Source organism: Physella acuta, unplaced genomic scaffold, assembly GCF_028476545.2.
Source record: "Physella acuta isolate Inbredline_101_S28 unplaced genomic scaffold, ASM2847654v3 ptg000038l, whole genome shotgun sequence".
In the NCBI taxonomy this organism is placed as follows: Eukaryota; Metazoa; Mollusca; class Gastropoda; family Physidae; genus Physella; species Physella acuta.
Window position 1 is genome coordinate 297,343 of NW_026731558.1, and position 25,884 is coordinate 323,226.

At 36.7% G+C, this 25,884-nt stretch overlaps 2 protein-coding genes and 1 long non-coding RNA gene across 4 annotated transcripts; 1 reads left to right on the forward strand and 2 right to left on the reverse strand.

Moving 5' to 3' along the window:
* Positions 1–891: 891 nt before the first annotated feature.
* LOC131943634 (uncharacterized) lies at positions 892–19,626 on the reverse strand. The gene is made up of 17 exons (XM_059303839.1): positions 19,259–19,626; positions 13,183–13,274; positions 12,797–12,981; positions 12,481–12,554; positions 12,242–12,360; positions 12,084–12,148; positions 11,785–11,876; positions 11,448–11,541; positions 10,966–11,134; positions 9,372–9,491; positions 4,401–4,530; positions 3,375–3,537; positions 2,769–2,996; positions 2,128–2,266; positions 1,721–1,819; positions 1,362–1,529; positions 892–1,249 (listed from the first exon to the last, which is right to left on the reverse strand). The coding sequence occupies exons 1-17, from the start codon at positions 19,279–19,281 to the stop codon at positions 1,131–1,133; spliced, it is 2,079 nt and encodes a 692-aa protein (XP_059159822.1). The 5' UTR covers positions 19,282–19,626; the 3' UTR covers positions 892–1,130.
* On the reverse strand, positions 15,706–17,460 carry LOC131943640 (uncharacterized). The gene is made up of 4 exons (XR_009386918.1): positions 17,345–17,460; positions 16,809–16,943; positions 16,579–16,693; positions 15,706–16,144 (listed from the first exon to the last, which is right to left on the reverse strand). It is a non-coding gene; the product is annotated as an uncharacterized LOC131943640 (long non-coding RNA).
* Positions 19,627–19,731: 105 nt separating the features above from the next.
* Positions 19,732–25,837, forward strand: LOC131943178 (golgin subfamily A member 5). Of its 2 annotated transcripts, none has more exons than XM_059303192.1 (15): positions 19,732–19,800; positions 20,308–20,898; positions 21,151–21,420; positions 21,563–21,782; positions 21,919–22,042; positions 22,123–22,219; positions 22,440–22,546; positions 22,628–22,798; positions 22,892–23,020; positions 23,162–23,260; positions 23,356–23,505; positions 23,612–23,696; positions 23,819–23,915; positions 24,041–24,104; positions 24,640–25,014. In XM_059303192.1, exons 2-15 carry the CDS (start codon positions 20,385–20,387, stop codon positions 24,730–24,732), a joined length of 2,220 nt encoding a protein of 739 aa, XP_059159175.1. In that variant the 5' UTR covers positions 19,732–19,800; positions 20,308–20,384; the 3' UTR covers positions 24,733–25,014. The 2 variants fall into 2 exon arrangements, 1 of the variants encoding a protein (XP_059159175.1); XR_009386861.1 differs by lacking the exon at positions 19,732–19,800 and adding an exon at positions 25,026–25,837 and having other exon boundaries at positions 24,640–24,801.
* The last annotated feature ends 47 nt before the right edge of the window (positions 25,838–25,884 follow it).

A 25,884-nucleotide genomic window follows, 5' to 3' on the forward strand; every position in this document is an offset into this window, starting at 1 on the left:
CAAGTAATTTTAATCCAGCATTTAAAAAAAAAAAATAAGGGTGTTTGCCTTCCTTGTATCAAAGCCAATGTTCCTATAGATTAGATCTGGCTCAATACACCACTATGTCGTATTATCCATACTGCTACTGCCTATAGATTCCCTCAGCAGAACTGTTCTAATTATATAGCAAAATAATTATTGAATTAGGCTTTGTACACTGTACATATTCTGTGATTATGTAAATATATGGATGTTATGGCTAGAAATCTAAATGAATGAATGAAATGTGCTCTGTTTAACACACATCATTAGCAAAATCCAAGTAAGATCCACAGAAACTTAGGATTTCATGGTTAAATAATATAGGTTTCTTTTTCTATGAGGCTTTCATTGGAGTTAAACAGATATCATTTCCTTAAGCACCCCTACAGCCAGGAACACAAAATGTTTATTTGAAACTTTCTTCAATCCTGGTGTCACTCATCATGTCTTGTTTTGAAGGTGTTGTGAATTTCTAATTGCATTTCTGGAGGTTTATTTTTAAAAGAACATGCTTAGTTGAATGGGCTGAAGTTTTTTTTTGTGTAGCTAAAGCTGTGTTTATCTTGTTTTGATTAGTTTTAAACCATAAAGTCTCTTTTCTGTTTATTTTAAGAGAATACTGAATCAAGCTTCTCTCATTTTCAGTATTAAATGTATAAAGTGAAAATAATTTGAATGTATTAATGTCAGCTCTCAGAAAATTGTAATGGAGTGTGTACTGTTGAGGGTTAATTTTAAACTGCTTGGATAGAGCAGTGGATGAGAAATAGTCCTTGTGGATTCATTATTTGTGATATACAAACAGCAGTTCAGCAGTCAACAACTACATCTACATATTTCATTATCACATAAGCAAAGAATATGAGAATAAAATATATTGCATCAAATTTATTGTTAATATTTATGGTTTAAATTCATACATAAATTTTTTGATGTTTTAGACATATGAGCTTTCAATGGTTTTACTTTAAATGTTACCCTTGAATGTTTTATTATATAAAGAAGTGCACCATATCAATCTGATGTAAAATCTAGATAATTATCACTTCACACTTTAAAACAGCTTCCTAGATTGGCAGCTAGCAAGTGTGTGCTGCTTTGTTTAGTTACTGGCACCACGCAAGTATCTGTTGCCGTGTCTTTAGGCCATCCACGGGAATCAGAGAGACAACTGGGACATGTGAGTCCCCATGATTTGCTAGTTCTTCTATTCCCAGGGCAAAACCTGACACAATAGTGAAAACAAATTATTGCAATAAAAACACTTTTGTTTCATTCCGAACTAAATGTAAGAGAATTGTAACAATTGAAAAAGGTATTAATATGTTTAGACTCACATTTTTGAAGGATGCCGTAGTTAAACACAGTAGGTGAGTACAGAACCTTGATGAGAGGCAAAACACTGGACAGGCTTCGCTTTTCTAAAACTTTCAGATATTCACTCAGCAGTTGCTTGACCATACACAGTGTGTCAATGTGCATGTAGTCAACTAGAGAACCGACATCTGGAGGAGAGGGGGAGGCAGTTTAGTTTTTGTAACAATTACATTTTAAAATAGCAGCTTAGGAAGCTTCATTGAAATAATAATTCTTACTAATGAATGGTTATGTGACAAAAAAATAATCAGTTTCATTATTTGATAAAATACTTATGTGAAAAAATGATAGTAATTTGACAAGAAAATCACATTTTTACCAATAGTTATATGACAAGAAAAGAGGTGGGGATTCTCCCTGGAATATTGTGCCTTGCTTGTAATGGTGTAGAAAGGATACTGTTCTTTAAAAGCCAAGTCTGAAACAAACAACATTATTATGCTTTTAATTCATATGCAACCAATGAATGTGGACTTGTAGAAAACTTATCAACTAAAATCACATCATTTGGTTTCTAACTGACCAGCGACATTTTTATTTTACTTGTAGTTGACGTTAGGATAGTTAGTGTAAACTTTGCCAAACCAGTTATATATACAATTACTCCTAAATTATATTTAATGTGTTATTAAACATTAGTTCAATTCCAGGTATAGCTATAATAATGAGTTATCTAAATCAGGTTCTGCTGTTAAGCTCTATTATTAAGTTGCGCTGATAACTTACCATAAATTTCCTCATCATCCTTTAGAAGTGGCCATGCATAGACCTGCCACTCCACTAAAGCTTGTTTAGGTAAAGCAGGCACCACACAGTACTGAATTGCAGGAGTCAATTTGAGTTTCTCCTTTTCAGCAGTGGATACCTGAAAAATAGTAGAAAATTGTAATTTAACATTGGCATGTTGTAAATGTTAAGGTGTACTCAACTGAATAAACTAATACAAACAATACATGATTTAAATAAATGTTATCAAATTACAATAATTAAGGGCTGATATTTGGGCCACAAGTGTTAAAGTTGACATGTAAACAAATCACTTAAGAGAAGATGTAAATCTTGTAAAGTAAGATGGGTTGATTTTCAGTTTCAGCAGACATTTTAACAAACAGAAATCAGATGAGTCACAATATAACTTAAACACTGATAAACTGAATAGGTCTACTTTAAATTTGTTAAAATATACAAACATACAGCTGAACTGACAAGTTAAAGATTATGTGTCATGACATCAAATCTAGATGTGGACCTTACACCCACTAAACCATATAATGTGAAAATCATACATTAACCTAAACCATGATTATGATCAATCACAGACCTTATAGACAGACTTTTTAAAAACTATTTTAAAATGGTCTGATTACCTGTAATGATTTAGTCCATTCCTGCTCAGCAACTTGCATGTGTTCTATGTTGACCAGGTAACACATGACCATTGGACAAGATGAAAGACTAGTGTTGTGCATGACCGACAGGATACTCTTGACATGCTTCAGGGCTACTGCACACTGGGCTGTTATGCCTGCCCTAATCAACTCCAGTGATGCCGGAACAAGGGGGATCATCCCTGCCACATACAACTTCTCTCCTGCCTGGAAAATATAAACTTGTACAATAAGTCCTTCCATTGTTGGGCATTCAAGTAGATATTTACACTCAACATTTTTGTCACTAAGTTTTGTAGAAACAATTGTATAGTAAAAATATTATACTGTAAAGGCCAAGGTCAGTCTATTATACCAGTACACATACCATGACAGATTGACTGTAAGGGCCAATATTGTACAAGCGTACAAGTACACATACCATGACAGCTTGACTGTAAGGGCCAATATTGTACAAAAGTGTACAAGTACACATACCAAAACAGCTTGACTGTAAGGGCCAATATTGTACAAGTTTACAAGTACACATACCAAAACAGCTTGACTGTAAGGGCCAATATTGTACAAGTGTACAAGTACACATACCATGACAGCTTGACTGTAAGGGCCAATATTGGCTGGTGCCCAGTGAGACAGGGATTGCACATGCAGAACATCGTGGTTGCTCTCTGGGTCCTCATCACACACATGACCTTGACAGTCCAGTTGAAGGGCTACATTTCGCGGCAGGTTGGCCTGGATACACAGCCTAAACGTACAACATCAAGACATTCTACAGGTAGCTTGAATACACTGAATACAACATCAAGACATTCTACAGGTAGCTTGAATACACTGAATACAACATCAAGACATTCTACAGGTGGCTTGAATACACTGAATACAACATCAAGACATTCTACAGGTAGCTTGAATACACTGAATACAACATCAAGACATTCTACAGGTGGCTTGAATACACTGAATACAACATCAAGACATTCTACAGGTAGCTTGAATACACTGAATACAACATCAAGACATTCTACAGGTAGCTTGAATACACTGAATACAACATCAAGACATTTTACAGGTAGCTTGAATACACTGAATACAACATCAAGACATTCTACAGGTAGCTTGAATACACTGAATACAACATCAAGACATAATACAGGTAGCTTGAATACACTGAATACAACATCAAAACATTCTACAGGTAGCTTGAATACACTGAATACAACATCAAGACATTCTACAGGTGGCTTGAATACACTGAATACAACATCAAGACATTCTACAGGTAGCTTGAATACACTGAATACAACATCAAGACATTCTACAGGTAGCTTGAATACACTGAATACAACATCAAGACATTCTACAGGTAGCTGGAATACACTGAATACAACATCAAGACATTCTACAGGTAGCTTGAATACACTGAATACAACATCAAGACATTCTACAGGTGGCTTGAATACACTGAATACAACATCAAGACATTCTACAGGTAGCTTGAATACACTGAATACAACATCAAGACATTCTACAGGTAGCTTGAATACACTGAATACAACATCAAGACATTCTACAGGTAGCTTGAATACACTGCCTATTTATACAACTTACCTAACTGGTGGGCTGACATCAAAAAAAGATTTGTACACTTTATTTATTGTCTGAAAATTAGCCATGTCAGCCACATAGAGAGATACTGATACAACATCAGCTATCTTAATACCTTTACAATTCAAAGCAACTGGAATAATAAAAACACAATATCAGTAATAAACACATGTTTTGAATTACCTTAAAAATAGCATAATACAAAAATATCTTATTTAAACTTACTGTACCTACCTTGTACACCAGACACCTACCTTGTAGATGAGACACCACCAGACACCTACCTTGTAGACCAGACACCTTCAGACACCTACCTTGTAGACCAGACACCACCAGACACCTACCTTGTAGACCAGACACCTACCTTGTAGACCAGACACCTTCAGACACCTACCTTGTAGACCAGACACCTACCTTGTAGACCAGACACCACTAGACACCTACCTTGTAGACCAGACAACTACCTTGTAGACCAGACACCACTAGACACCTACCTTGTAGACCAGACACCACCAGACACCTACCTTGTAGACCAGACACCTACCTTGTAGACCAGACACCTTCAGACACCTACCTTGTAGACCAGACACCACCAGACACCTACCTTGTAGACCAGACACCTACCTTGTAGACCAGACACCTTCAGACACCTACCTTGTAGACCAGACACCTACCTTGTAGACCAGACACCACTAGACACCTACCTTGTAGACCAGACAACTACCTTGTAGACCAGACACCACCAGACACCTACCTTGTAGACCAGACACCTACCTTGTAGACCAGACACCTACCTTGTAGACCAGACACCTTCAGACACCTACCTTGTAGACCAGACACCTACCTTGTAGACCAGACACCACTAGACACCTACCTTGTAGACCAGACACCACTAGACACCTACCTTGTAGACCAGACACCTACCTTGTAGACCAGACACCACCAGACACCTACCTTGTAGACCAGACACCACTAGACACCTACCTTGTAGACCAGACACCACCAGACACCTACCTTGTAGACCAGACACCTACCTTGTAGACCAGACACCTACCTTGTAGACCAGACACCACTAGACACCTACCTTGTAGACCAGACAACTACCTTGTAGACCAGACACCACCAGACACCTACCTTGTAGACCAGACACCACTAGACACCTACCTTGTAGACCAGACACCACCAGACACCTACCTTGTAGACCAGACACCTTCAGACACCTACCTTGTAGACCAGACACCACTAGACACCTACCTTGTAGACCAGGCACCACCAGACACCTACCTTGTAGACCAGACACCTACCTTGTAGACCAGACACCTTCAGACACCTACCTTGTAGACCAGACACCACCAGACACCTACCTTGTAGACCAGACACCTTCAGACACCTACCTTGTAGACCAGACACCACTAGACACCTACCTTGTAGACCAGACAACTACCTTGTAGACCAGACACCACCAGACACCTACCTTGTAGACCAGACACCACTAGACACCTACCTTGTAGACCAGACACCACCAGACACCTACCTTGTAGACCAGACACCACCAGACACCTACCTTGTAGACCAGACACCACCAGACACCTACCTTGTAGACCAGACACCTACCTTGTAGACCAGACACCACCAGACACCTACCTTGTAGACCAGACACCTACCTTGTAGACCAGACACCTACCTTGTAGACCAGACACCTTCAGACACCTACCTTGTAGACCAGACACCTACCTTGTAGACCAGACACCACTAGACACCTACCTTGTAGACCAGACACCTACCTTGTAGACCAGACACCACCAGACACCTACCTTGTAGACCAGACACCACTAGACACCTACCTTGTAGACCAGACACCTACCTTGTAGACCAGACACCACCAGACACCTACCTTGTAGACCAGACACCTACCTTGTAGACCAGACACCACCAGACACCTACCTTGTAGACCAGACACCACCAGACACCTACCTTGTAGACCAGACACCTACCTTGTAGACCAGACACCACCAGACACCTACCTTGTAGACCAGACACCACCAGACACCTACCTTGTAGACCAGACACCACTAGACACCTACCTTGTAGACCAGACACCTACCTTGTAGACCAGACACCACCAGACACCTACCTTGTAGACCAGACACCACCAGACACCTACCTTGTAGACCAGACACCTACCTTGTAGACCAGACACCTTCAGACACTTACCTTGTACACCAGACACCTTCAGACACTTACCTTGTAGACCAGACACCTACCTTGTAGACCAGACACCTTCAGACACCTACCTTGTAGACCAGACACCACCAGACACCTACCTTGTAGACCAGACACCACCAGACACCTACCTTGTAGACCAGACACCTACCTTGTAGACCAGACACCTTCAGACACCTACCTTGTAGACCAGACACCACCAGACACCTACCTTGTAGACCAGACACCACCAGACACCTACCTTGTAGACCAGACACCACCAGACACCTACCTTGTAGACCAGACACCACCAGACACCTACCTTGTAGACCAGACACCTACCTTGTAGACCAGACACCACCAGACACCACCAGACACCTACCTTGTAGACCAGACACCTACCTTGTAGACCAGACACCACCAGACACCACCAGACACCTACCTTGTAGACCAGACACCACCAGACACCTACCTTGTAGACCAGACACCACCAGACACCTACCTTGTAGACCAGACACCTACCTTGTAGACCAGACACCTTCAGACACCTACCTTGTAGACCAGACACCTTCAGACACCTACCTTGTAGACCAGACACCACCAGACACCTACCTTGTAGACCAGACACCACCAGACACCTACCTTGTAGACCAGACACCTACCTTGTACACCAGACACCTTCAGACACCTACCTTGTAGACCAGACACCTACCTTGTAGACCAGACACCACCAGACACCTACCTTGTAGACCAGACACCTACCTTGTAGACCAGACACCTTCAGACACCTACCTTGTAGACCAGACACCTTCAGACACCTACCTTGTAGACCAGACACCACCAGACACCTACCTTGTAGACCAGACACCTTCAGACACCTACCTTGTAGACCAGACACCTTCAGACACCTACCTTGTAGACCAGACACCTACCTTGTAGACCAGACACCACCAGACACCTACCTTGTAGACCAGACACCTTCAGACACCTACCTTGTAGACCAGACACCTACCTTGTAGACCAGACACCACCAGACACCTACCTTGTAGACCAGACACCTACCTTGTAGACCAGACACCACCAGACACCTACCTTGTAGACCAGACACCTACCTTGTAGACCAGACACCTACCTTGTAGACCAGACACCTACCTTGTAGACCAGACACCACCAGACACCTACCTTGTAGACCAGACACCACCAGACCCCTACCTTGTAGACCAGACACCACCAGACACCTACCTTGTAGACCAGACACCTACCTTGTAGACCAGACACCTTCAGACACTTACCTTGTACACCAGACACCTTCAGACACCTACCTTGTAGACCAGACACCTTCAGACACCTACCTTGTAGACCAGACACCTTCAGACACTTACCTTGTACACCAGACACCTTCAGACACCTACCTTGTAGACCAGACACCTTCAGACACCTACCTTGTAGACCAGACACCACCAGACACCTACCTTGTAGACCAGACACCACCAGACACCTACCTTGTAGACCAGACACCACCAGACACCTACCTTGTAGACCAGACACCACCAGACACCTACCTTGTAGACCAGACACCACTAGACACCTACCTTGTAGACCAGACACCACCAGACACCTACCTTGTAGACCAGACACCACCAGACACCTACCTTGTAGACCAGACACCTTCAGACACCTACCTTGTAGACCAGACACCACCAGACACCTACCTTGTAGACCAGACACCTACCTTGTAGACCAGACACCTTCAGACACCTACCTTGTAGACCAGACACCACCAGACACCTACCTTGTAGACCAGACACCTACCTTGTAGACCAGACACCTTCAGACACCTACCTTGTAGACCAGACACCTACCTTGTAGACCAGACACCACTAGACACCTACCTTGTAGACCAGACAACTACCTTGTAGACCAGACACCACCAGACACCTACCTTGTAGACCAGACACCTACCTTGTAGACCAGACACCTACCTTGTAGACCAGACACCACTAGACACCTACCTTGTAGACCAGACACCTACCTTGTAGACCAGACACCACCAGACACCTACCTTGTAGACCAGACACCACTAGACACCTACCTTGTAGACCAGACACCTACCTTGTAGACCAGACACCACCAGACACCTACCTTGTAGACCAGACACCACTAGACACCTACCTTGTAGACCAGACACCTACCATGTAGACCAGACACCACCAGACACCTACCTTGTAGACCAGACACCTACCTTCTAGACCAGACACCACCAGACACCTACCTTGTAGACCAGACACCTACCTTCTAGACCAGACACCACTAGACACCTACCTTGTAGACCAGACACCTACCATGTAGACCAGACACCACCAGACACCACCAGACACCACCAGACACCTACCTTGTAGACCAGACACCTACCTTCTAGACCAGACACCACCAGACACCTACCTTGTAGACCAGACACCACCAGACACCTACCTTGTAGACCAGACACCACCAGACACCTACCTTGTAGACCAGACACCTACCTTGTAGACCAGACACCTACCTTCTAGACCAGACACCACCAGACACCTACCTTGTAGACCAGACACCTACCTTGTAGACCAGACACCACCAGACACCTACCTTCTAGACCAGACACCACCAGACACCTACCTTGTAGACCAGACACCTACCTTGTAGACCAGACACCTACCTTGTAGACCAGACACCTACCTTCTAGACCAGACACCACCAGACACCTACCTTGTACACCAGACACCACCAGACACCTACCTTGTAGACCAGATAAAGCTTGTAGGACAGCTAAACTCTCATCATCACCTTCAGATGTGATAGCCTGCACCCCAGATGCTACAAATAATTTGCCATCAGATTTAATAGTGGGATTTTCATCTGAAATATATTGGAACATTTATGGTTTCCTTTTGCTTATGCAGGGAACTGACATGAATTATGTAACTTTGGTCTAGTGTAAAAGAGAACTGACATGAATTATGTAACTTTGGTCTAGTGTAAAAGAGAACTGACATGAATTATGTAACTTGGTTCTAGTGTAAAAGAGAACTGACATGAATTATGTAACTTTGGTCTAGTGTAAAAGAGAACTGACATGAATTATGTAACTTTGGTCTAGTGTAAAAGAGAACTGACATGAATTATGTAACTTTGGTCTAGTGTAAAAGAGAACTGACATGAATTATGTAACTTGGGTCTAGTGTAAAAGAGAACTGACATGAATTATGTAACTTGGGTCTAGTGTAAAAGAGAACTGACATGAATTATGTAACTTTGGTCTAGTGTAAAAGAGAACTGACATGAATTATGTAACGTTGGCCTAGTGTAAAAGAGAACTGACATGAATTATGTAACGGTGGCCTAGTGTAAAAGAGAACTGACATGAATTATGTAACTTTGGTCTAGTGTAAAAGAGAACTGACATGAATTATGTAACTTTGGTCTAGTGTAAAAGAGAACTGACATGAATTATGTAACGTTGGCCTAGTGTAAAAGAGAACTGACATGAATTATGTAACTTTGGCCTAGTGTAAAAGAGAACTGACATGAATTATGTAACTTTGGTCTAGTGTAAAAGAAAACTGACATGAATTATGTAACTTTGGTCTAGTGTAAAAGAGAACTGACATGAATTATGTAGCTTTGGTCTAGTGTAAAAGAGAACTTATCTGAATTATGTAACTGGTCTAATGTAACAGGTGTTACAAACAAACTGATTCAACTCCAAACACGATCCAAGGCACAATCCTTTATTTTTTCTTATCTTCCCCATGACACCACAAGCCCTAGCCCTGAGCCACTACCAACAAGCCCCGTCACAATTGTTCACTCCAGCTTTTATACCCGCATTCAACCTTGGGATAACAATACATAAACACCCCCGGGTTAACTCAACTCACACATGCACTCTTCTTTACGTTTGAGACTATTCTAACCAATTCTAATCTAACCAACAAATGACCTGCAACAACAGGGAACTGACCTGAATTATGTAAATCTTGTCTAAATTACCACAGAACTGACCTGAATTATGCAACTCTGGTCTAAATTACCACAGAACTGACCTGAATTATGCAACTCTGGTCTAAATTACCACAGAACTGACCTGAATTATGTAACTCTGATCTAAATTACCACAGAACTGACCTGAATTATGTAACTCTGGTCTAAATTACCACAGAACTGACCTGAATTATGCAACTCTGGTCTAAATTACCACAGAACTGACCTGAATTATGCAACTCTGGTCTAAATTACCACAGAACTGACCTGAATTATGTAACTCTGGTCTAAATTACCACAGAACTGACCTGAATTATGTAACTCTGATCTAAATTACCACAGAACTGACCTGAATTATGTAACTCTGGAACACACATGACTAGCCCCATAGAGCAAGAATCCCCAGCACCATCCTGACTGAGTTCTGTGGGGTTTGATGCCACATTGCCTTGATACCACCTGATGGATGTCATAATAGGCAGCTGCAGAATTTTGTCTTGAAGTGATGAACTAAACTCCTGTAAAAGAAACTTTGTTAAACATATGCATACCTAAAAAAACATTCCCTTAAGAATAAAATATATTTCTAGATGGACAAATTTCAGTACAATAATACTGTAAATGAAAATGAAGTTTAAAAAAAAAAATCTTAATTTACTTTAAATTAGTAAAAAGGATTTATAGAAAAACACAACAACAAAAAACAGCTTTTTATTAATTACATTACATTTATAAAATTCTCAAATTTGAGACAAACAGACAACTTATTTTAGAGGATATATTTAAACACTTTGAAAGAATAACAACATCTGTAAGAACTTGTCCATTTACCCATTCCTTGTCCTCAAGATGGCACTTGGTTAGGTTCAAATATCCCACAGGGGCAAAAGCATCATCAGAATGTATGACTAGTTTAGTGTCAGTGCTGAGAACAATGAAACTTGTATTTAATACAAAGCTACGAAGCTTAATGTATTGTCATAACTTTTAATAATCCAAGAAATTTGTAACAACAACAAAAAATAAAGCAACAAGGTTTTGTACCAACAAAATAAACTTCTTACTTTTAAACATTCAATGTGTGTAACTATGTTGTACCAGCAAAATAAACTACTTATATCCAAACATTTAGCTTGATCAATGTTTTAATTATGTAAACAATACTTACACAACAATTTTTTTTTTGAACAGGGGGCAGTCAGACACAAAGGTTTCATACTCCCCACCTTCACCACATACATTAAGTCCATACTTAGTTTTCTATAAAATATAAAAAAATTTGAATGTAGTATCACTCAGGCAAATTGAATGTAAAACATTTACAATGAAACTGTTAATTACTTCTAAAGGCTAAGGTAAGAGATAGATGTTTTACTAGATTAGAACTTCTTACAAAAAAGTTATTGAAATATTTTTTTTCTCTTCTATAAGAGAGACGAATGTTTTGCATATACACCGCATCCTTACCATTTCAAGCATGTGTGGTAAAATTTCATCAAGTTCTAACCCAAGATGTTGGTCTGGGACTAAACCTAAAAATGTTGAATGAAAGTCAAATTTTTAATTTCCAAACTTAAAGTAATCATAATTTCTTAAAATGTATAAAAAATGAGCAGAATAAGTACCCATAGCAGCAACTTTGATTATTTTAGCTTTAACTTGACAGGCAATCATTTCTTTTAACAACTCCTCTTGGTCACGCCTCCACAGATAGGCTAGAACAGTTAGTCCAAGTCTGGCACAGCTGTCAAAAATTGTTTGATGCTCATCAAAAATAGCTACTAAACATGGTTATAGAAAAAAAACAAATAGCAAAACTAAACTAAACTGATGTAATGATGTACAGCAGATTTGGAACACTTACACGTTTTCTACCCTAACTCTCTGATAATCTGATAGTATAGCACCAACAGAAACTGCCTCAATTTCTTTTTCAGACTGAAAGTGGAAGAAAGATTAGCAACATTAATTTTTTCCATTATTCAGTTACAGTTAGATCAATTACAGTATCAGCTGATTTAGTTAAACGAATGTTATGTGAGTCAGTCCTCCTTTCACAATCAAAATGTGCTTGAATCATTCAAAGTTTATTACAGATCTGTAAATGCTACATGTTATGTCAATTTGGCAACCATTATTTTTCTGCCTTATTATCATATATTTTCTTATCAATACCTCACCTTGACTTTCTGAAGCAACTTGAACAAATCTTCAACTTCATCATCAGCATTAAGTTTATATGTTCGCTCTGTGGAGAGGCTAGATCCTTTAATAATCCCTGTAAATAATGGCAGGTCCATTGCCTCAGCATACAGATCTATTGCCATGTGACCCACAGTTTGGTACATGTAGCTGTCAATCTCATCTGTGGTAAACAGGATGATGTACATTTTTAGGTGTGAAGTCACAAAAATCTGCATTGTCATCCAAGTGAAGGATTTATTTCATTGACAATTAAACACAAAAATATATTTATTTAATTATTGGCTACAGGCTAATTTATTACAGAGGATGGCATTTGGTTAGTTTATTGTCTTTCTGGATATAAAACCATAAATTATTTTACCTTGTTTCTCAGGACGGAGATTGGCAAGGGCCACAACTGTATGTCCCTCTGCTATACAACACATCATGTTGAAGCAACTGTCCTTACCACCACTGTTATAAAAAACTAATTGATCAGTCCTGTTTTGTCAAGAATTATTGACTAATGTATTATAGTTATAGGCAAAGTTATTTTGAGATCTATGAGCGGTTGCTGAGCCAAATCAAATAATCCAGAAATGGCGCAACCGTAGTCTTTATTGCATTTATTATGATTACAATTTGATTATGATCTTAGGCTACCTTACATTTTGTCTCATTTAGTGTAACATCACACACTCCTCCACACACCACTCCATGTCATAATGATTTAATAATTTTCAGCCATTATAATATGATTATCAGTAGGCTAGCTAATTTTAACAAACTTGCTGATACACTGTTTTCTATGTAAAAAGGACGACACTATTCAGATTCAAGACCTTAGAGCCAATGATGACTATTCAGGCTTGTGTTCATTTGTCCAAACATAATTATAAATAAAAATCAATTAAAACAAAACCAAAATTATATGTTTGCAGTATAAAATATAATGCACTAGCGTGCCTGTCATATGTTGTTGCAAGCTCAAAAGAAAAAATTTAAAAGGACACAACTTTAAAGAGGGATTCATCAACGTATGACCACAAAAGGTAGAGTATTTTTTTAATGAATTTTTCTGTAAATGAATTATTTAAAATAAATGTAGATTCTATATGATGTCCGCATTATATTTCTTGGGTGCAGGTTTGTCTACTCAAACGACTGAATGCCACAAGGCATATGAAAACTTTGAGTGTATCATATGTTGATTACCCTCCATAATGTAACAGTGAGGTAGAACAACCGCAACCCTTGGCAACAGCCCAAGTGTCAGAGGCACTGCAGGTGCTCTTGGGCGCCACAGGTTGCACTACTAAAGGCCGGCTGCTGGTGCGGCTCCTGCTTCAGTTTAGTCAATAATTCATTAATTGCATGAATGTAAAAATGAATTGTACAGTAATGTAGTAGTAGTGAGTCGTAGTGACCCATAACTGGCATAACGGGGGCAGGGCGCTATGACCCAGTCAGCACACATATATTGGCCCAATATTGGCTAAACATTGGCTACCAATATTGGCTACATCTTGGTGCAACATTGGCTTAACCTTGGCCAAACATTGGTAGTGAAACTCGGCATGATGTTGGCGCAATGTTGGCACAATATTGGCTATATCCCGGCTACATATTGGCCCAACATTGGCTAGATCTTGGCGAAATATTGGCTATATCCCGGCTACATATTGGCCCAACATTGGCTATATCCCTGCTACATATTGGCCCAACATTGGCTATATCTTGGCCCAATATTGGCTATATCCCGGCTACATATTGGCCCAACATTGGCTATATCATGGTTACATCTTGGCCCAATATTGGCTACATCTTGGCTCAATATTGGCTATATCTTGGCCCAATATTGGCTATATCTTGGCTCAATAATGGCTATATCTTGGCCCAATATTGGCTATACCTTGGCTCATCCTGTATTATATCCTGGCTACATCTTGGCCCAATAATGGCTTTATCTCGGCTATACCTTGGCTCAGCCTGTATTATATCCTGGCTACATCTTCGCTAAGATTTTGATTTTCAGCATACAAAAAGATCAATTCTCATATCAGTCATAATATTTACAAAGTTAATTTCAAAATGTGAAAGAAATTTTAATCAAAATGTAGTAAAGCAGCAATACATTCACAAAAACTGCTCATTTATTAAAATCTGTATTATACGATCCATTCAAATGTAAGAAAACTATAACTATACTATAAAGTATTGATTGAAAACGACTATGTAAATAATAGTGTAGTAACTTTCATTTTGACTTTTATACAAACAAATTAAAACAAAAATACAAAACATGTTCATATAATGTAACAGATGGTAAGTACAGTTTAAATTAAACTAATGTAAAAACTTAATTTACTGTACAAGAATACAGAAGCTGTCTTGTGGTATCTTACGTAAACATAACATTAAAAATAAAAAGTATAAAATATTTGTCTAAAACAATTACTTGCATAGCTTGTATATTCTAAGTATTCTAATTAAGGTAGATTACAGTTTAATGCTGGACCAGTCTGCCGTGTCCATAAATAACAGAACGAAAATATGTTCAGGATCTCTAGATTATAGTTGTGGTTAAATAGTGTTAAAATGAATGCCATTGTGTATACAAAATGTACAATCTTTCAAAAGACCGATGGTTCGAGGGTTTATATGCACTGTGTAGAACAGGAATATCACTGCAATATTCAATAAATTTGTTTTTTTGTGCCGAGTGTGAGGTATTTAATTATAGTAAACTAAATATATATTAATTTACTTCATTAATTAGAAATAAATATCACCAGCAGAAGTATTGTCAATACAAATGTTGCAACTAATTCTTTAAAGAAAAAAATGTAAATTGTATATTGCATTTCATATAGGGCATTAAATCTACATTAAACATACAATGCCAACTTAAATTATTATATTATTACAAAAGGAAACAATTTATTAATTTACAAATCAGCATTGTTCTTAGACTATTTTGGTAAGAGAATCTTTTCTTTTCGTTAAGTACTTAAATGCAATATGTATCAAACTGTTAACCTGATCCAACTAATCCAAAAAAAATTGAAAATCTGATCTAAAATTATTACAAAAATCAATGTTGTCCTCATTCTTGTTGACCCTTGTGGAGCTGAGAGACACAACCACACCTCTCTCTTTTTATACTTGGTTTTGGGAGATTCCCTAAAGTTGGGTCCATGACATTCTGCCTGCTTGTGCTTTGTTGGTTTCTGATATTTTCCATGTTTGTTTTGGATAACAAACTTTCTCTTTCCTTTGGGATTCAAATCCAATATAAGCCTGGTAGTTGATTTGTGCAAGGTATGTCATAATCCATCCACATTCTAAAAAAGAAAAGTTACACACTAAAAGTCATTTATGAAATAATTACAACTATACACTGCTCTTTTTGCACTAAATCTGTTATGTTTATTTTATTTTGCACTGCACTAAACATACAACAAGAAGCCCCTAACATCATGTTTGCTACTTTGTAACGATATATTATATAGGTATTAAGACTGGTGGTCAGGGGTGTTCATGCTACCCAGGTAAATAAAAAGTGGCTATATATAATTTTAATAGTAGAACTGCAGTACCTTGCTGTGTACACTTATACTGCATATATATATATATATATATATATATATATATATATATATATATATATATGTGTGTGTGTGTGTGTGTGTTATATGTATATTTTTATAAACAAGAGTGAAAAAAAGACCTTGTAATAAAAAAAATAGTATGTATATAAATATTATAAACCCCTTACCCTATGTCTCTGAGTTAAGAAGGTGCCAGACAACCTTTGAGCAATTTCATCAACTTTATCATTTCCGTAATTGAACGATTGGACCCTTCAGTGACCCAGAAGTGATGCTTGTGGTCTGAAATTATTTTACTAATATCAGTAAAGGCATTAACTACACATGCTGATCATTAAATGCAAGCAAAAAATACTAAATGAATATTATTATTCACTTAGAAACAATGTAAACTTACAGTTATTAAGTGTTAAGAACATTTAGTCATCTTCTGGTGTAGCCAGTATTTGGTGAAGTATCAAGCAGTGGGGACCTTATAATTTATTAAAAGATTGATACAGTGGGCTGATTGATACACACAACACCTGGAGACCTGAAAATAAATGGCATTCTTAGTTATTAGTTATTAAATATAATAATAAAGTGAGTGAGTAATACAATAAATGATAGCCAGATTAGATACTCAATTTTTAAGACTATTAATAACAAGGTACTAATTGTGGACAATGATACATCAATACCAAGCGTAATCCTACACAAAACTCCAAAAATGATACTATCATGTTATAGTACATAAGTATCATAAGATTGTCTAAAAATGTCAAGTTCCCTTTCTAGTGTGTGCAATAGGACAAGTTATATACAGCATCTCTGTTTATTTGATCTCTCTATATAAAGGATTGTGTAGTCAGCACTATATCTAGCCACCTTTTTATTTCAGTCTTAAATCGGGTATATATCAGAGTTAGGTGCACCGATGAATGTACTACTAACTTGGTTTTATGTTTAGCAATAGCGTCCTCAACCATTTGACTACTCTGTCCTCTATATGATAATAGGAGTAGTGTTGATCTATAAGTAAGGCTTACGAATAGTACCACCTTACCGCTGTTGGTCATGAAATTAAGTGTTGCTTTGATGTCTCCACACTACTATTTACATCTTTTTCTCCAATAGGAAGCTGTAACAGTAATAGGAATTTGAATGACAATCTTGAATCAATTTAGGATTCTAGTTGACTAAGTTAATTTTTTTCAAAATTAATACCTATCAAAATACACTGTTTAACATGTAGAAATTTGTTCTATAATTGACAATTGTGTCTACTGTTCCTCTCTCTCTCTCTCCATGAATTAATATTAAAGACAGTTTCAAATCCTTACACAAATAGGCCTACTACAATAAAATTCAGTTGTTTTTTTAAGTTAAAGTGAATGATTAGGCCCTATTTATTAATTTATTAACATTTAAGCCCCCCTCCCCCCCCCATGTGCTTGATAATTATACCTAAAGTTGAAAACCAATAAATACATATATCTATCAATAATCAATATAATCCCAAACATACTTGCATACTTTTCAATACACAAAAAAATGACGTCACACTCGTAGGGGAGGGGGAGCGTAATTTTGTGACGGTGTGTGATGAGGGGGAGGGGGGGGGGGGGGGTTCAGATGTTGCGACTTCACACTGTGACTTTTGCATTATAAACAAGCCATGTTAGAAAACTAATTTTAGACGTTATATTGGGTTTTAGAAAACTGTTTTAATAAATTGTAATAGGAATTGATAAAAATACTCTAGATAAATATATAGACAGAGTTCAGACAAGATTTTGGAACAATATCGATGTATTAAGAAAAATTCAACTGCAATTTTGAGAGGGGTTGCAGGCTGAAGTGTGACGTCATTTTAGGGATGGGGGTCTGGCTTTTTGTGACGATGTATGACGGAGGGGAGGTGGAGGTAAAAATCGTCCAAAAAAGCGTGACGTCGTTTATGGATTACCCTAATGGCATGAGGCCAAAATAATAATAAGAATATAGTATTATTAATATATAGGCCTAGATCTAGATCTATCTAGGGCCTATAGGTTATAGATCTAGGCACATTTTATTACCTCAAATAAACTACCTTTTATTTAATGAATGACTTATGAAGTTTCCAACAAAAAAATACGAGATTTCCAGATTCTGTATAAATAAAGTTATACTGCTTCTCACTGTTGAACTAAAATGGCTGCAGTGGGCCTACCTGTTTTACTGTGACTGGATACAAAGTCTTTTGTTAAGAAAAATGGCGAAGGACCGGGATGCTGGCTTGCGAACAATAGGAAGGAATGTGAACAAAGGGACAATGGGCGAGAGGGGCCGGCGGCAGTAGCGCACACAATTTTAAAAAGTTTAACAAAATGTTTAACACATGCAACGTAGTTTGTTATTAATACTATGTTTAAATTAGAGAATGATATTAAAAGATAACTTATTTTAGTTAACATATATTAAGTTTAACAAGCATATTTAACTAAAATTTCTGCAGTGAATACATAAATCAGTGTAATCTTGGCAGCCAAGGTAAAAACGGTTAAATATCAAGATATCAAGGGATGCAAGCATGTACAAATCTTGGCTGTACCCTGGCGTAAGCTTGTCCAGTGTATGGCCAAGATAACCATATTGGGCCAATGAAGGGCCGACCCTGGTATTACATACTGTGTTAGCTGGGGATGCGCCTGGTGCAGCATGATAGTCATTGATAGGGCCTAGATCTAGATGAAGATTGAATCAGGTAAATTCAGAGAGGTTGACCGGTTGTACGCTGACGCCCAATCAGAGTCAGAATCAGCAGATCTCAGGTGAAATTATAAATTATTATAATTTAATTAATAATAAAATAAAAATACAAACCTAATCAAAGCAACCGTCTTCATTTTTCAAAGTGTATTTCGGTTTACTATTGTACTACTGATGCATTTCACATTAGGTTAATGATGGACAAAATGTGGTCTAGTTTGTTACACATACAATGAATATTATAAATATAAACTAACGGTCAGTCTTAGACATGTGTATTTGTTTGGGTGGTGATTTAAAAAATCTCTGCCGGAATGTTATAACGAAATTTAATATACAATGAATATGTGTTTAACTTAAAACTATTAGTATAATTATAAATTATTAAATGAGTCTTTTATTTTTAAATTGTAACCATTATATTCGTATTATGGATAATATTTTTGCTTTATAGTTAGTATTTTAAAGCCTATCTATTTTATATTTATTATTTATTGTAAGCCCTTAACACTTATTTTCCTTCCCCGCCCCAAACCCAATACTAGAAGTAGGAAGTTTACAATATTCAAGCATGCGCACTGGTAACTCCACGTCTTGTCAACAGTAAAAAAAAAAAAAAAAATAGAAGTTAGTTAGGCCTATCCAAGTTAGCCTAGGCTAGTAAAAATATATTGTAAATCTAGTAGACCCCTAACTAGCTCTAGATCTATTATTACTAGGCATAAGCCTGTTAGCTAGACCTAAAATCGAATCTAGATCTAGATCTACTAGTCTAGTACTTGTAATTACAAACTAGATCTAGATCTAGTACTAGACTAGCTCAGCTAGTCTAGTAACTAGTTCTAGTTATAACTATTTACTAACTATAGTAATAATTTAAGAAGATAGATACTTAGAATATAGATAGGCCTATTAATTTATTAAAGTATTAATTTTATTAATATTTTATAATAATATATTATAGTTATAGGCCTACTGTATAGTATAGGCCTAATTTCAAGTGCTAGATCTAGATTCTATTCTATTCTAGAGCTATTTCAATTAAATAATCTGAATCAATAGCATTGTCATTCTTAATCATTACTCAACTAATTTAATAATTAGTCTCATTAGAGATTAGACTGACTTACTGAATAATACTAATTTCTACTATGTTTCTACAGAAGCACTTTATTTTTTCTGAAAGCATGTGATTAGAATGTAGGTAAAGTGATGTGATAAAAACAGTGGAAAGTTCACCATGTCCTGGCTTTCAGCTGTCACTGGAAAAGCTGAGGATTTTTTGAATAAACTTGATCGATCAGCTGCTGATGTGCTACATGCGGATGAGACCAAACCAAAGGAGAAGCCAAAACCTCCTCCTGAGCCAACGCTTATTGAATCCACAGCTGATACTGCTAATGTAACATCTTTATCACCTTCACTCAGTGTACCAGCTCGCTTGTACAGCTTAAAAAATGAAGCTGATCGCACAGAAATAACAGGAAAAGGCACAAACTTTCCACCCAATCCTTTAGCATCTGTACAATCTTCTGGCAAAACAGTAAAAAAGAAAAATTCTGATGAGGCGTTGTTTGACTTTTTAAACAGTAAAGAATCAGAAGCAGGGAAAAAACGTACACCTACAAGCAGCCACCACCATTCCCGCCAGTCAAGTACTTCTTCCATTATTTCATCCACTTCAAAAGGGGCCAAGTTTGAAACTATTATTTCAGATACCCCAACAACATCAGCTGCCAATGTAAAAATACCAGGTAAACAATTATTTGAATGGTATTTTTTAAATCTGCTGTACACTACATATAGTGATGAATTGGTAAAATCACACCATCTTACATAATGATAACTACTACGTCATAAGGGCATTTAAGTTCATCTATAAGACATAAGGTGATATATTAGTACTTTTCAGTGAACAGCCATTTAATCAACTGCTTATCACTGTACTTGGAAAACTCTGTGGTGGAGGAATATTTAGCAGCTGTTTTAACAATCTCTCTCCACAGTCAACACAGAGGATGATGGGCCTCAACAAGGAAGTCCAGCCAACTCACACATATCTGCAGACTTGGATGCAATAGCTGATGCCATGAAGGAGAGCCCTGTAGGCAGTGATCAAAGTGCTCCTGACAGCGATCATGCTGACCTAGGACAGGCGCAGAAAGACAGACAGTTATCTTCCTTGGAGTTGGAAAACAGACTGCTGCGTAATGAAGTGGCCTCACTTAATGATGAGATGGCTAACGTTATCACAAGAGCTAAAGATGCTGAAACAGGTGCATCTAACATTTACTTCTGTCTTATCAGTAGCTGTAGACTATTATACACTATACTATAATATGCTAGCAGTAAACCAATACAATTTCATTTTAATATCATTATTTGCTAGATTTCAATATAATTTTTTTTTCCATTTAGAACTTATAAGAGCTAAAGAAAAACTAAAAACTTATGTAAACTCTGCAACTATGCATGATCAATTGCTACGAGAACTCCAGTCTCGTGAGCTTGATCTAACAGAAGCATTAAAAGCTAAAGATGCACAGCTTGCTGTACTACGTGTGAGGCTTGATGAAGCAGATAAAAGAATTATAAGTAAAGAAAAAACTTTGGAAGAAGTTAAGCATGAGCGGGAAAGGTATAAACATTTTGTGTTCTATTTTTTTTTAATCTTAGGATAAGAACCAACACATGCTTTTTTTAAAGCATTTTTGAAAATTTAAAAATGTTATGGTTTTTGTGTGTAAGTATTGAAGAATTAATAATATTTCCAGAATTTTAAAAGACCATACAGATTCAACAGGCGTCCATGGCCAAGCATTGAATTCTGTGAAGGATAAACTAGAAGAAGTTGAGGCATCTTTACGCAGAGAACAAGCTGCATATAAGCAAGCTCAGGTATTGTTTTGTTACTACTCTACTTTTATTTATTGTGTTGAGTTAGTTGAAAAGCTTATTCCCAATTGAAATATTTACAGCAAGAGGCAGCACAAAGACAAAGCAGAATGGAGCTGGAACAAAAATCAATGGCAGATGCCTTAACAGCTGCTGAAAAAAAAGTTGTGGAAGAAAAAGGTTAGTCTTGATATAACTGATTAAAAAATTCAGAATGCCGATTCTGGAGGATCCTGTTAATGACAAGCTTACAGTTTAATTGGGCAACAAGTTATATAATTGGAGTAACCTTTCAAGAAAAGTGAACATAGGGATTATTTTGTGAGAAGCTAGTTGTATTAGTTATTTTAAATTCTATGATAGTCACTTAAATTAATAGCCTCATCATTTTTATTTTTAGCAAAAATGACGGAACTTGCTGGTCAATTGAAGGCTGCAAAAGTTGCAGCTGAAGCAGCGAGGAAGGAACTCACAGAGTACAAAGATAAAGCCTCTAGAATATTGCAGGTAAGTTTCATATTTGTTGCAATTAATTTTTTCACTGCTAATCATGTTTCTCATGTGTATGTTGTCTTGTTCTCTCACTAGTCAAAAGAAAAGTTGATAGCCAGCTTGAGGGACGGTTCCAGCAGCCCATTAGGTGATGGTGGAGGGGTGTCAACTTTGGAATATGAGTCATTAAGACAAGAGAGAGATATGTTAAGAGAAGAACTCCAACAAACTAAACTGACTATTGACAATTTAAGATCTGAATTACAGGTAACATCATTAATTGATATCTAAATATTTGATTTTTTTTTTAATTATTATTAATGCATAAAACAATTCTGGGAAAATGTTTTATTTTTTAAGGATGCAGAGAATCAACTTCAGATGGACAGCTATACAGCAGAGGAAACCATTCGATCACTTGAAGATTCTGTTAGAGAAGAAAAAAGAAGAAGAGAAGATGCAGAGCAGGAGTTGTTGAAACAGAAACAGGTAATCAATTAAAACTGTTACATGAAATAGTTATTTTATTTGCTGTTTCATTTATATTTGTTTCTTTCATATCTGAAAAAACTGTCTTTTGTGCAGTTTACTACCACAAAACATTTCAAGAAATATTGTTTGTTAATTTAGGAACTTCAATACACTATGGAGGAACTGCATAAACAAAAGGCAACATTTCAGTCACGCATCAGTGATAGAGAAACAGAGATAGAAAAATTAAGGAGTCAGGTATACAAGTCTAATTTAATTAAGTGTCAATTAAAAATTATTTTGTTACTTTTACTCATCAATTTGCTATATAATATCTCAACTCCTGTGTTAAGCTGATGACTAAAAGTATGAGCAGCAGTACAGAAAATGAACTTGAGTCTCGGTTGCGTTCTCTGACTGAGAGCCTTATACAAAAACAGACAGTCTTAGAAGCGTTGAGTACAGAAAAAAACTCCCTGGTGTTACAGTTAGAGAGAATGGAGGTGAGTTATTGCTCTTACATTTAACTAAACCCCTCTTTAGAATAATCATTTTAATTGCTTTTATTTTATTAGAATCTGACCAAACATCTTTGTTTTTATAATTCAGCATCAATACAGAGAGTTGGAAAATGCAATGCCACGTGTAGCAACCAGCTCCCAGCTAGTGGCAACAAATGACCATGATGATGATGGTAAATTTAGTTTCTCTAGATTTCATTTAAACTAAGCTTTTTTAATTCAGACTTTTTTCTTAATGTTACAAAAGAAAAATTAATTAAAATTTGTCTCCAAGAAGTTTCTTTTCTTTCTCTAGTGAGACAGAGACTGCCATTATTTTTACGCGAGGTACCCACAGATCACGAAGTCACAAGAAGAATGAAGCGTGCTGCAAATTCAATCGATGGTGTAAGGTAAGATGCGTTTTTTTAACTACATTCAACTCATAAAGTAACTGTGTTGAACACTTTAGCTCATAACTAGCCTTCCAGTACAAAATTGTTTTTTCTTATGTTCTAATATACCGTCTCATTTTCAGCATCCGTTTAGGCGTCTTTCTTCGTAGATATCCCATGGCTAGAGTATTTGTTGTTGTTTATATGGTAGGTTTTTTTCCTATTTTGTACTGCTATATGCTTTGAAAAATATAGTACTTTATATTATGCAACTCACTTAAGTAAACTTAACAGAGATGTAACTTTCCAGAAGTGGGGATTGGAGGTTGTTTTTTTATTTATATTATGTGTTGGTTAATAATTTTCAACCAACCATTTTTTTCTTCTGTATTTTTTTTTGTGGTAAAAGCACACAGCTCATGCTGTAACTAAATAACACAAAACAATACTGAACACATTTGCTAAAAATAGCATGAGATCCAGACTTAGCAGCCAAATCGACAACAGCTAACTTGTTAAAAAAAAAAACTTTTATTTAAAACCTATTAGTATTAGAAGAGTATATCCATTTGTAAGTATGCATACATTTAAGTGGGGGGGGGGGGGGTTCAATTTTTTTTTACATCTCTTGAATAATTTGTATATTTTTCATTCTGCATATTATTTTAAAGTGTTTGTAGCCGTCGTCAATATTATTAGTTGTTTGATTAATAACGATTAGATATGTTTGTTTTTATTCTAGGCTTTACTTCACTTTTGGGTGTTGGTGGTTATGATGACTTACAAACCTGAGATTCACGAATTGGATTACCACCCCAAAGAACCTGTTCCTTAAATTAAAAAAAGTTTGGGTATAATCATTAAGAACAGAAAAGTTAACATTTTTGGGAAAATAAATTATATTATCTAAGTCAGGGGTCTCCAAACTTTTCAGCCCGAGGGCCGCATTAACTATCAAATATAAGTTCGGGGGCCAGAGTTTCTTTTTAGGTATATCATTGGGGTGGCATTTTTCCAAAGCCACCTACAACAAACATTTTTTTCCGTGGACAAAAATATCTCCGAGGGCCGGATGAGAGGACCTCGCGGGCCGCATCCGGCCCGCGGGCCGTAGTTTGGAGACCCCTGATCTAAGTGAACAAAGTCTTCATAGTTTCAAAACACTTGTATAATGTAAAATGAAATTTTGAAATGTTACATTAGTTCCTTCTTCAGGTTTACTTTTCATTTGTTGAGAAAATAAAATGAATATATATTCCTACTTAGCATTAAATTTTAAGTAACTCATATTTTCCATTTTATTTTATTGTACATTTTGGATCTATATGGGATTTCAAGTTCAATGTTTGTTTTGTTTCATTTAACTTGAATTTAGAATTCAAGCATTTTGGGGAAATATACTTTAGCTGTACAATAGCTATTTTTTTAAACAAACAAAAATCTTTGATCAATAAATAATACATTTTTTGGAAAGTGAAAGAGCATAAATTAAAAAACAAAAGCACTGGCTTATTTCTTTAAAATAATACCGTTGCTAAATGAGTGCTAACTTCACACCATAAGTGGAAAAAAGACCAGTGACTACACTAGTACAAGGTCCACTATTATTTAACCAATCTCAGTTAAATATGCTGCACATATTTCCCATTTAATAATAAAATTTTCATTGTGATGTATCATTTTTAAAAAGGTTTTATTTATTTTTTGTACAAAACTTGTTTTTTAAGAATGAAAGGAAGAGTAAAATTGTATTATTGATTGTAAAACATGTTTGAAAGATAACTCAGTTATCTTACACATTGCTTGAAATTGTTATTTCATAGCTCTATTATAAATAAAAACCTGATGTGTGCTAGTTGAGATAATAAAAATGTCTTATCATATGTGATCTTGCCTTTATATTACAATAAATTATACAGTGGGATATTTTCATTGTTTCAGTTTTTAATTTGAAGAAATTAAGTATAATAATTTTTAAAAAGCATAT